The sequence below is a fragment of the Heterodontus francisci genome, chromosome 23 (assembly GCF_036365525.1).
Source record: "Heterodontus francisci isolate sHetFra1 chromosome 23, sHetFra1.hap1, whole genome shotgun sequence".
NCBI classification, from domain to species: domain Eukaryota; kingdom Metazoa; phylum Chordata; class Chondrichthyes; order Heterodontiformes; family Heterodontidae; genus Heterodontus; species Heterodontus francisci.
The window spans coordinates 27,226,754-27,239,621 of NC_090393.1; the positions used below are offsets into that span (position 1 = coordinate 27,226,754).

Sequence of the window (12,868 nt, forward strand, 5' to 3'; positions counted from 1 at the left end):
AAGTTGGGTGCTTTCAAAAGCAAGCAAGATGAGTACGTATGAGAAAAGGGAATAGAAATATATGCCAAAAGGCTGAGATGTGATCGATGGAATGGGAGGAGACTTGCGTGGAGTATAAACACCAACACAAGCTAGTTGGTATATATAGATATTTGTGCATTTCTCTTCAATCCTTGGGATTTTCCTAATGCGAGAGAGAGAGATGACCTTTTCCCAAATCTCTTGTTCATTTGAACCAAGCCCCAGAAAATGCTATAGGTTGAGTCACCCAGTGTTTAACATTCGTTATTCCACTGAACTGCTTCACACCTTTCTCAAATAACCAGATTCAGATCAAGAAATTGTGAAGTAGAGCAAGAACGAGCATTTTGTGCCACTGTAGATCGTTGATTCAGACTTCTTATTTCGCTCACTTCAGCCACTACTGAAAACCCCTTCCTTTCTATATCTGCTTTGCCATCTTCCTCCTTGCTTTCAGAATTATTTCACCCCGTTCTCCTGCTTTTGAGGAATGCAATAGAAATGTAAGTTACTGTAGTTACTTATTTATTTTCCAGTAATGCCAATACTGTGTGTAAGTAATCCTTATGTCTAATTTCCTGCCATCTCTTAGAAATGAAAGTACCGAGAGTCCAGATATTGCTCCTTCAGCTGCATCTCAGCCTACTGAGCAGCAACCAGCCGTCATTCCATCCCAGGGTGATCTTTTGGGTGATCTGCTGAATCTTGACCTTGGTCCTCCAGTCAATGTTCCCCCTATCCCATCATCGACAGTTCAGATGGGAGCCATGGACCTTCTTGGTGGTGGATTGGACAGTTTGGTAGGCAAATTACCATCTGGATCTTAACAGCTTTTCAGTTTTCAAGTTTTATTAAAAATTGTCAGTGCACCTGTCAGATTTAATTAAAATGCTATGGTGTATTTTATTTGGTGTAGACTTCAATCAGGGTTTTAGCCTGTCTTTGAATTGCTGGTGTATAACATTTGTACAGGGCTTAAAGGCAGAATAACTTTCTTTTAAATTTTCACCTGTCAAGCAATTTTTTTCTTAGCCTTCAGTATAAAAATGAGAGTATTTAATATTTTATCAATTTTCATTCATTGTTTTGGTGTAATATTTTACCTCTTATTTTCCAATGTTGCCTTAACTAATAGATAACTATTGCTTGTAGTACATTGACATTTAGATTTTAGCAATTCTATAATGTCAAGCTGCTTTAACAAGTTGCAGACCTTTAGAAATTCAACAGATGCACTGAAATATTGAGTATTTGACATTGTTGAGTCAATACTGAATTAATGTTCTCTTTTCGGTTGATATACTTTTAGTAGCGTAGCTGTAGCTGATGTACGTATTCTAATAATGCTGTGTTTTCTTCTTTGAATTTATGCTGTTCCTTTTTTTTTCACTCTATTTCTGCTTGCATGTGAATGTCCTTGCGTTGCCTCTGTCTTTGCATATTCGTGTCTGGAGATGGGCGATGAAACCGAAGGGGTATGATCCGCTGTCCTTTTGGCTGGTGATTTTTGTTTCCAAGTTAAAGTTGTAGGCTAATTATAGTTTTATGGATAATGTAATTCCCAAGCACACTAGTTCTGATAATTTGGGTTTATTAGTGGAGAAAATCAACATTTTAGATGTAGTAAGATTAAAATGTGCACTTTTTAGCAGCTTTACTCAATTTACTTTTTCACCTGCATTGTGTAACCAAACTATTTTGTTTTTCTTTTAGCTTGGTGGAGATCTAAGTGGAAGTCCTGCAGTAAGTTACATATCTACTTCATAAATATATGAAAACTGGTGTGTCACATGCACACTTTTTAATGCGAGGAAAGATCCAATGACTTAATGCTGTCTGTTTCTGATATACAACTGAAACTGACCCACTTTCCGTCTACACAATCACCTGACCAAAAAAATAACAGTTGAACTCTTCTTCAAATTAGCCTTAATTCTTAATAATTTGACTTCATGGCCTTAAATGCTTCATTAAAAAAGGAGAAAGAAAGCCAGGCTGAACTGTAACTGATGCAACCATTGATTCGGGAATGCAAAACAATTACACATAGTACAGTTAAAGAAACACACGCCTACACTTGAGTAGTAAGAACACACTGCAATATTACACCATGTTCCTGTCCTTAGGAAACAGAACATCATCTTACTGTGAGGCAGTGCCATGATATCAGTAATTTACTTATTATTTGTGAATGGTTATTGCCATTTTAAAGTAGTAACAGGTAAAATGAAATTGGGCCCATTCATCGTCTGATTTAAGTGCATTAGAAAAGCCTACAATCCAGTCTGACCATTGCAACAGAATTGTTTTTGGGTTTTTTTGAAAGAAACTTTATGCATCAATATAGTTGAATGTATTTCCAAAAATGATAACTCACTACATTCACACAAAACTTCTTCATTTCCTCCTTTTGGTAACTTGAGTTTTGATTTTCTCTCTTTAATATACTTCACAAAATATAGCGAATCTATATTATTTGTATACATCAACATCTATGAGCAGATCAGTAGCAACGTCTTGCTTTTTTTTTTAAAAGTGCACACAAACAAAAACAAGAAAGCAACTAGTTTTATAAGGCATGAAATACAAGATGTGACAAATGTATCTTTTGCTATCCATACAGATTGGTGCTGGCTATGGGACTCCAGCAGTCATGCCAACATCCTTGAATGCACCACTTGGAGGCGGCTTAAATGATCTGTTTGATCTTGCTGGTGGAATAGGCATGCCATCTGGTTCTTATGTGGCACCCAAAACTGTAAGAATCGTTTATTTACTTTTAATGTTTTTCCAAGAAGGACAGATGATCACATTTCCTGACTGCCTGGCCTAGGTGCCTCAACAGTACCTGATCCCACATCCACACCAATGCCCCCTGTAGCTGGTTACAAGGAAAAGCAAGTGTCTGCCCGGGTGTGGCTATCCCCTCCGATTTCTTTTTCTTCCACCTGCAGGGAAATGACACAGCCTTCACTGGTTACCTCCCCACTCAGTACGGCTCATATCAGGAACTGAGTGGAGCAGGAATCAAACCTGCATTCATCCTCATTCTGTGGCTCTGAGTGTTGGTTTTCTAACACTCTGCACCACCATATTGCTTGTAAGTGCCAAGTTCTATCTACCCAAATGAATCTGCTTTGAACTACTGGTAGTTAACCCTTATTTTTTCTCTGCCCAGTGATAATTACTATTTTACTCTGGTTTGTCATTGTGGTTCATTAAACTTTCTAAATACAAAATAATGGTGTCTTAATGGTGTTTATTGTACATCAAATGCTCCATAATGCTAATTGAGAGTTTAAAACCTGATGAAGCCATTTAAATTAGAGGATATAGCAATTATAATGCAATTACACAAACTTTTTTTTTCTTGTGCCTTGTTAATCTTGCCTTAATGTTGCACTGTGATGAAGGTGTAAACAAACAAAAATTGGCAATTTCAGCAGTGTATTCTTGCATTCAGTACAAGTGAATGCAAAATAGATGAGTGCTATGGATAGGTTCCGGTATCAGTATGCTTTTGTACTGTGTGCACCCCAACCCTCAAGCTACTTTCCTGAAGATAGTGGCTTAATATCATAGGTTACATGACTTGAGGGGTACTGCAACCGAAGCAGTTTTGTTCTTTTCCAGGCATTCACAACTGCTCCTTTTCGGCAGGGGATGCTAGCTAACAATTGGGGTATATTTGCTGTGGCTGGTTGTGTGTGGGATTTTTTTCCTACTCTTATCCAAGGATATAAATTTACACACTGAGCCACTGGGGCACTTTAAGCTTACTCTTTTACAATGTACATACTGTATTCTTCCAAGGTGAAATGTTGAGCTATATGATTAGTAATGTTATGCTATTTTTATATATCTTGATCATGAATAACCATGAGATTGCAAGTGCTCTATCAGAAGATAAACTACTGTACTGTATTACCTTTCCTGCTTCTGAAAATTTATCATTTCCAATTTGTTTCCTTGGCTGCAAGAATTATGACCTAATAATGTCATATTTGACAATGTGTCTCCCATTCCAGTTGACTTATTGGAAATAAGCTGATTTTCTATGACAGACATTTTGTGCATGTATGCCAATTTTGCATCGCTACTTGATGTTTTATATAATGCTGTCGAATATTGAGGGGTTCTGTATATTCATATTTTAACTGATAATATGCTACTTTTTTGAGCATGTCTGTCTGAATTGAGTTGTACATTTGCATCAATTCATACTTAATATTATAGCTAAAATTAGCCCCATCTTAATTTAAAGCAATTGCACTAAATGTTCCAGAAACCCAGATATGTTTAGTGTTACTTGGTTTGTTGCTCTAGAAAACTAATTTCAGCCTTTAGCAGACCAGATTACACTGAACAAATTATATTTTTGTACTTCGACAAACTATTATTTATGCATTTCAGGATAACTAAGTTTTCTGGAAAACTGATATAGAACACAATTTAAGATTCCTTTGAAACTGTAACTTCTGTTTTTCTTGGTGCTCAAAAATACCATAATGAAATGGTTTTAATTCATCACATTATTTTTGTTCCACCAGGTTTGGTTGCCTGCTGCAAAGGCTAAAGGTCTTGAGATTTCTGGCACATTTTCACGCCGCATGGGTCATATCTACATGGATCTCTCCTTGATGAATAAAGCCATGCAAGTAATGACTGACTTTGCAATTCAGTTCAACAGAAATAGGTGAGAATTGAATTCAGCTGGTGCTTAAAAAGCAATATTTTTGTATGCCTTTAGCAATATTGCCATGCTTGCGTTAAATCCTCATTTTATTTCAAGCTACTTGTGATGAAAATGTCACATTTAAGACCTTTCTCGAGACTGTGCAATATAAATACTGGTTAAAAATAAGCTGCTTTGTGATGATGCCAGTTAGCCTAATGTCTTGTTGGGAAGATGCTGGAATCCATTATTAAAGAGGTAGTAACAGGGCATCTGGGAAATCACAATGCAATCAGGCAGAGTCACCATGGTTTGTGAAAGGGAAGTAGTGTTTGATACATCCCCAAAGAACAAATAAATTTAACATACAGAGTGGATAAAAGGGAACCAGTAGATGTAGTGCATTTGAATTTCTAAAAGGTATTCAATAAGATGCCACATAAAAGGTTACTACACAAGGTAAGAGCTCATGATGTTGGGGGTGATGTATTAACATGGATAGAGGACAGGCTAACTAACCGGAAACAGAGTTGGGATAAATGGGTCATTTTCAGGATGGCAAACTAACTAGTGGAGTGCCACAGGGATCAGTGATGGGCCTCAACTATTTTACAATCTATATTATTGACTTGGATGAAGGAACCGAGTGTGTTGTAGCTAAATTTGCTGACGATACAAAGATAGGTAGGAAAGCAAGTTGTGAGGAGGATACAAAGAGCTTGCAGAGGTATATAGATAGGTTAAGTGAGTGGGCAAAAATTTGGCAGATGGAATATAATGTGGGAAAATGCGAGGTTGTCCATTTTGGTGGAAAGTATAGAAAAGTAGAATATTACTTAAATGGAAAGAGACTGCAGAATGCTGCAGTACAGAGGGATCTGGGTGTCCTTGTACACGAATCACAAAGTCAGCATGCAGGTACAGCAAGTAATTAGGAAGGCAAATGGGTTGGCCTTTATTGTAAGGGGGATGGAGTATAAAAGTAGGGAAGTCTTGTTAAAACTGTACAGGGCACTAGTGAGACCACACGTAGAATATGTGTACAGTTTTGGTCACCTTATTTAAGGAGGGACATAATTGCATTGGAACAGTTCAGAGAAGGTTCACTAGGCTGATTCCTGGGATAAGGGGTTTGTCTTATGAGGAAAGTTTGAGCAGGTTGGGTCTCTACTCATTGGAGTTTAGAAGATTGGGAGGTGATCTTATTGAAATGTATAAGATTCTGAGAGGGCTTGACAGGGTAGAAGCTGAGAGGATGTTTCCCCTCATGGGGGAATCTAGAACCAGGGGGCACAGTTTCTAATTAAGGGGTCTCCCATTTAAGACTGAGGATGAATTTCTTTTTTGAAGGTCGTTAGTGTTTGGAATTCTTTTCCCCAGCGAGCAGTGGAGGCTGGATCATTGAATATATTCAAGGCTGAGGTAGACAGATTAGTCAATGGTTGAGGGGCAGGCAGGAAAATAGAGTTAAGTCCACAATCAGATCAGCCATGAACTTATTGAATGACAGAGCAGGCTGTAGGGACCAAATGGCCTACTCTTGCTCCTATTTCTTATGTTAATGCAACATTTCCCAGAAATTTTTGATAGAAATTAGATTACAGTGGGTAGTTGTCAATATAGCAAAATGAATTTTTCCTTTGAAGAAATGATAGCTTAAAAAAAAATGGGGATCGTTATAAATTCCAGTCTGCAATGCATGCCTTCTCTGGATCAGTGGCATGATTTACTTTGTAAGCAGACTCAATGTCTTAATATAATCGGAGTTGACTCACACTGCCCTGTTTTTACTTGCACAATAGCTTAACTCTGTGGTGTACCAATAATACCCCTTTGTGACCTGTTTATGCCTTGTGCATATGTACGCTTTCAATCCCACTGAAGGTGGACTGCATTAACGCTTGATGAAGTGAGACTTTTTACAAATAGTGAAGCTGTTTTATTTCAATGAGTGAACATGCAGATAAACGGTTACAATCAGATTCATTCTGCTCAATCTGTGCAGTGTATTTTCTCGCAATGATATAAATAAAGAACATGCTGTGTTTCCCCACATCAATGGGTCACTTTACTGAAAGAAGATGACTTCTAACTGTTCTCAAGCATCTCTTCGTCTCAGCAAATGTCCTCCAAGATTTCCCTTTAATAAAACTTAACTGCCTTAATTTTGTGATTCAAAAACCTGGTTTCTTTTCTGTGTCCCCAATTGTCTCTTATCTAACCCTCTTCACAGACAGAGATCAAAGGGCTTTCCAGCACAGTGACCTGGGATGTTTTTGATTACCTAGATAATCAAACAAATGGCATATTGTTTAGTGTCTTGGAAAAACAACATCCATTTAACACATGAACCAAATTTCATCTAGGTGCCTTTTTTAAAAACTTCTGGAAATATTATTTGCTTAAAGAAAACAAGTAAAGATAGCAGTTTCTGTGGAAAAATGGTCACAAAATCCTGAAATATGATGTTTTATCCTAATTGATCCAAAGAAATCTCAGCATATTCCCATAAACGTCTACAGAGACAGGTTTGGAAAGATTGTTTTGTATATCTTTTTTATTATTCTCTTTCCCCCTTCAACTACAATGTTTGAAGTAATTAAGGAAGTGTGAACTATATTAGCTGGAGGGCTCGTGTTTCAATTTATGTGGAATTTACAAGACAAACGGGCATTCGGCCCAACTAAGGAATGCCTGTATATATCCAAGTCAGGATGGTGTGCGGACTTGGAGGTAAACTTGGTATTCTTTTCATTTTAACAAAGAAGGTTGAGACTTGTTAGAGGTCTCAAAGTTATGAAGGATACTGGTAAAGTAAATGTATGCTAGTTGATAATGAGAGGGAATAAATTTTAAAATGATTAACAAAACAGTCAAGGGAGGAGGTAGGGCTTCTTTTATGCAGGGAGTAGGTTGCTAATTCATGATATTGCCATACCAGAAACAGTGGTGGAACGAGAATTCATAATGGCTTTTAAAAGAGAAGTGGATAAATATTTAAGGATGAAAGAAATGATGAGTGTGGGAAAAGGGTATAGAAATATGACTAAATGGGTAGCTGTTTTAAGGAGCTGGCCAGCTGGCTTGATAGAGGGCTGTATGGCGATATGATGAAATGCTAGCTTGCAGCTAAAAGTGTACATGTTTAAACGTGAATAGTTTTGGTTTGTATATTTTAAAGTCGTAATCCTTCTCTAACATGAACTCTGACCATTGGAAACTGAAACAGCTACTCACTTCTCGCTCATTTTGACTCTTTCACTACGAGGAGTCTTTTTGATCTAATGGAATCTTGTATTCCTTCATGCGTGATACAAAAAAAAAATCCAATAAGTCAGGTGTTAAAACTAAACAGGTTGTTGGAAGCCATATCCCATTCTTTCTTAAGATGTTATTGACATTTTGTTTGCTGATAATTTAATGGAAATTGCTTGCACTTCAGTGAGGAAAATATCCTTTATAACCCAAGGATCTTGTAGTGGTTATCAATTTCTCTTTTTGTATTCATTCATGGGATGTGGGCATTGCTGGCCAGGCCAGCATTTATTGCCCATCCCTAATTGCCCTCGAGAAGGTGGTGGTGAGCTGCCTTCTTGAACCGCTGCAGTCCATGTTGGGTAGGTACACCCACAGTGCTGTTAGGAAGGAAGTTCCAGGATCTTGACCCAGCGACTGAAGGAACAGAAATATTGTTCCAAGTCAGGATGGTGTGTGACTTGGAGGGGATCTTGCAGGTGGTGGTGGTCCCATGCATTTGCTGCCCTTGTCCTTCTAGTTGGTAGAGGTCGTGGGTTTGGAAGGTGCTGTCTAAGGAGCCTTGGTGCGTTGCACCATTACAAATTGAGGTGGATAGAGCGCCATAAGCAAATGCCTGTGTTTGTGTCATCAGAGATTGCCTTTTGAGAGTAGGCTTGAGGGCCTGGATGAACAACTGATCCATTTAAATATTAATGTAATGTATGTTTCTGATGCTCTGTAGTTACCATTTTTATGCTGTCAGTCACTTTATTTGTCAATAAATCTGGATAGTTTAGATTGTACAAAGTATCTCAACGAAACAGCTGACCACCCAGCATCCCTTCCTGACCCCTACCAGCTGACATTAATGGTTCCTCTTCCCAGGTAATATGCATTTCTCTTTCCCAACCTCAATCCATCTGATCTTGCAAACTACTGCCCCACTTCAAACCTCCCTTTCCTTACCCATCCTATAAACATGTTGGTGCCTCCAAAATCCATGCCTTGCTTTCCTGCAATGCCGTTTAAATCTTTGCAGTTAGGTTTCCACCCTTACCATGGTGCTGAAATGGCCCTAACTAAAGCCCCATGATATCCTCTGTGACTGTAAAAATGTGGTGCAATATCCTTTTTCATTCTGCTTGACTTCTCTACAGCCCTTGAAATGGTCGATCACACCATCCTCCTCCAATGCCTCTCCCCGTTGTCTAGCTCAATGACACTCCTGTCACTTGGTTCTACTCGTGCCTATTTGATTGTTGCTGGAATTTCTGCAGCTGTGGCTTCTTTTCCTGTCCCCTGCCATTATTTCTGGAGTCCCCAAAGATCTATCCATGGTCCCTTCCCTCAGCTATATGCTTCCCCTTGATGGCAACTTCTTGCAGACATGAGGTCAGCTTGCACATGTATGCTGATCATACCCAGCTGTATCTCTACTATCTCTGTCATCTTTTTTCTTTATTTTTGAACACAAGAAATAGGGGCAGGAGTAGAGCATAAGGCCCATCGAGCCTGCTCCATCATTCAAAATGATCATGGCTGGTCTTAGGATTCAACTCCACTTTCCCGCCTGCTTGCCACTAATCCCTGAGAGACCAAATATCTGTCTTATCCCAGCCATAAATATATTCAATGATGGAGCATCCACAACCCTCTGGGGTAGAGAATTCCAAAGATTCACAACCCTTTGAGTGAAGTAATTTTTCCTCATCTCAGTCCTAAATGATCAGCCCCGTATCCTGAGACTGTGCTCCCGTGTTTTAGATTTCCTGACAAGTGGAAATAATCTCTCTGTCTACCCTATCCAGCCCCTTTAGAATCTTATGTTTCGATGAGATCACCTCTCATACTTCCAAACTCCGGAGAATACAGGCCCAATTTGCTTAATTCCATCATCGTAGGGACCAATCTAGTGAACATTTTGCTGGAGTGCCTCCAATGCAAGTATATCCTATCTTAATGTGGAGACCAAAACCCTGTACATTTGTACCAATACTTCCTTATTCCTGGACTCGAATCCCCTTGCAATAAAGGCCACCCTGCCATTTGCCTTCCTAATTGCTTGTTGTACCTGCATATTAATTTTCTGCGTTCCTTGTACAAGTACACCCAAGACTCTTTGAACATCAACACTTACAAGTTTCACACCTTTTTTAAAAAAAAATTCTACTTTTCAATTCTTACGACCAAAGTGCATAACTTCACACTTCCCTACGTTATACTCGAACTGCCATCTTGTTGTCCACTCACTTAACCTGTCTATATCTCTTTGCAACTTCTGTGTCCTCCCCAGAGCTTACCTTTCTACGTACCTATGTATCATCAGCAAACTTAGGGACATTACTCTGTCTCTTCTAAGTCATTAATATAGATTGTAAATAGCTGAAGCCCCAGCACTGATCCTTGGGGCACTCCACTATTTACTTGCTGCCAAATTGAAAATACCTTGTTTATGTGCATTCGTTGCTGCCTATCTGTTAACCAAACATCTATCCAGGATAATATATTACCCTCAACTCCATGAGCCCTTATCTTGCCAATTAACCTTTTGTGTGACATCTTATTGAATGCCTTTTGGAAATCTAGCTACTTCTACTTTACTGCCTACTTCTGGTATGGAACTTGTCTTCTGCTGTGTCTTCTTTGTTTGATGTCTCTGCCATTTCCTCATTCCCCATGGTAATTTCTCCTGTCTTTGCTTCCAAGAGACCAACGTTTGTTTTAGCTACTCTCTTTGCACTTTAAACGCTCTTACAATTTTTTTAATGTTACTGGCTAGTTTACTCTCATTCTATTTTCTTATCAACTTGTTGGTGGCCCTTTGGTTTCTATAACACTCCCAATCCTCAGACTTGTTACTATTCTTTTGCCCCCTTTCTCCTCCCTCCCTCTCGCCCCCCCGTATTGGGAACAAGACCTCTGCTAAAGCTTTTGCTAACCGTGTAGAGCACTGGGAGGATGAGTGGGTCATTTGTTTTTTTTTAGAATGACCGAAGGGGGAAGAGAAGAGATTGTGAAGAGCAGCCTCTCCTGACCTCGTCATCTGCTTTTCCAAAATTCCGTGTTGGATGCCACAATTTCTTTTCTTCGAATATTAGTGAGACCAAAGCCACCATTGTTGCGATTCCATACTCTCGTCATGATTCCAGCCACTGACAGGCAAAATCAGAATTTCCATTCCTGTTCCATCCCAAGCTGTCCTTCCAACATCATAATCCTTTCTGTCACAAAGGCCACCCACTATCTCTAGCCATTTTTTTAAAAAGCCTTCACCCTTCCCTGCACCCCCCACCCCCAACCAAGCTCTTTTTCTGACCCTGTCTCTTCTCCAACGCAATCTTTGTAACATTCCCTGCCTGCATTCCTGCCTCAGTCCATCTGCTGCCAACACCTTCTATTTCTTTGTCACCTCCAGAATCAACTATTCCAATGTTCTCCTGGCCAGCCTCCTGTCCTACTACTGTAAACCCCAGTTCATTCACAAAGCTGCTGCTGCCTGTATCCTATCATGCAACAAGTTCTGCTCAGCCATCACCCCTTGCTTTGTTGAACCCCTAGTTCCACAATGCCTCAGATTTAAAATACATATTCTTGTGCTTAAATTCTTTCCTGGCCTTGCCCCTTCCTATCTTTTACTGTAGCCCTACAATGGCCACCTTAACTCTCTGATCCTTTGATTCTGGCCTCTTGTGAATTGCTCTTTCCTTTCCTCCCCAACATTTGGCACCCATGCCTTTAACTACCTAGGCTCCATTCTCTGTAATTCCCTCCCTAAACCCCTCCACCTCTACACCTATATATCTCTCTCCCATCCTCCGTAGTTATCGCTCTCCTCCTTTGAAACCATCCTTAAAACCACCTTCTTTGACTAAAACTTTTGTCAACTCTATTAATCATTTCAATAGAATCAGCGCTGGTCGACCAGGACCCATCCAACCTAATCCCCCTTTCCTGCTTTTGGTCCGTAGCCTTGTAGGTTATCTGAGTGCACATCCAAGTACTTTTTTTTTTCAAGTTTGAGGTTTCTGCCTCTACCACCCTTTCCAGCAGAGAGTTCCAGATCCCCACCATCCTCTGGGTGAAAACATTTCCCCTCGAATCCCCTCTAAACAGCCTACGTCTTACCCCAACTTCATGCCCCCCCGTTATGAACAGTGTTAATGACCTGAAACGGTCAATTCCGATGCACGGTCATCAACCAGGAACGTTAACTCTATTTCTGTCTCCACAGATGCGGTCTGAATGTATCTGAGTATTGTGTTCAGTTCTGGCACCGCACCTCAGGAAGGATATATTGGCCTTAGAAAGTGTGTAGCGCAGTTTCACCAGAATGATACCAGGGCTAAAAGGGTTAAATTATGAAGACAAGTTGCATAAACTAGGGTTTGTATTGCCTTGAATGTAGGAGATTTTGAGATCAACTAACTGAAGTACCTTGCCCAGGAGAGATCACCGGAGAGCAGTCAGGATCAGGATCCTTGCTAGTTTTTTTTTCTTCCCTGCCTTTATTGTCCTTTCCTGAGCCCGATTCTACTGAACTTTCTGGAATATGACTGTCCATTTCCAACAACCATGTAAAACTGTCTTTACGCCAAACCTTTTTTTTTAATCCAGTAGCACCCAACTCCTGTAGAGCCAAGACTGCACAGACTGGGAATTGAACCTTTTTGGGTTTGTGATGCAGTGCCACACAACCGTGTCCACTAGGGCTGGTGGTGGGTTTCTTGCTCTTGGAATACTTGAGCATTTTCTGGTCTCAGCACATACAAGCAATTGGGGTCAAATTCATAAGACACTTATTCTTTCTTCATTTGCTTCCTAAAGGCAAAACTGTTAAATCAACTTGTACATTTACTAATAGAGTTATCCCTTATAGATGAACTTCAAATGAGAAAACCATACAAGGTGAATAATATATTAGTCGAGCTCATTAAT

At 39.6% G+C, this 12,868-nt stretch overlaps 1 protein-coding gene across 1 annotated transcript in view; it reads left to right on the forward strand.

Moving 5' to 3' along the window:
* The window catches only part of ap1b1 (adaptor related protein complex 1 subunit beta 1), a 122,673-nt gene that overhangs the window by 86,748 nt on the left and 23,057 nt on the right, over positions 1-12,868 (forward strand). Inside the window, exons 8-12 of the mRNA XM_068055491.1 lie at positions 614-821; positions 1,476-1,496; positions 1,735-1,764; positions 2,645-2,779; positions 4,572-4,717. Coding sequence (XP_067911592.1) covers positions 614-821; positions 1,476-1,496; positions 1,735-1,764; positions 2,645-2,779; positions 4,572-4,717 — 540 coding nt within the window. The remainder of the gene's footprint in view (positions 1-613; positions 822-1,475; positions 1,497-1,734; positions 1,765-2,644; positions 2,780-4,571; positions 4,718-12,868) is intronic.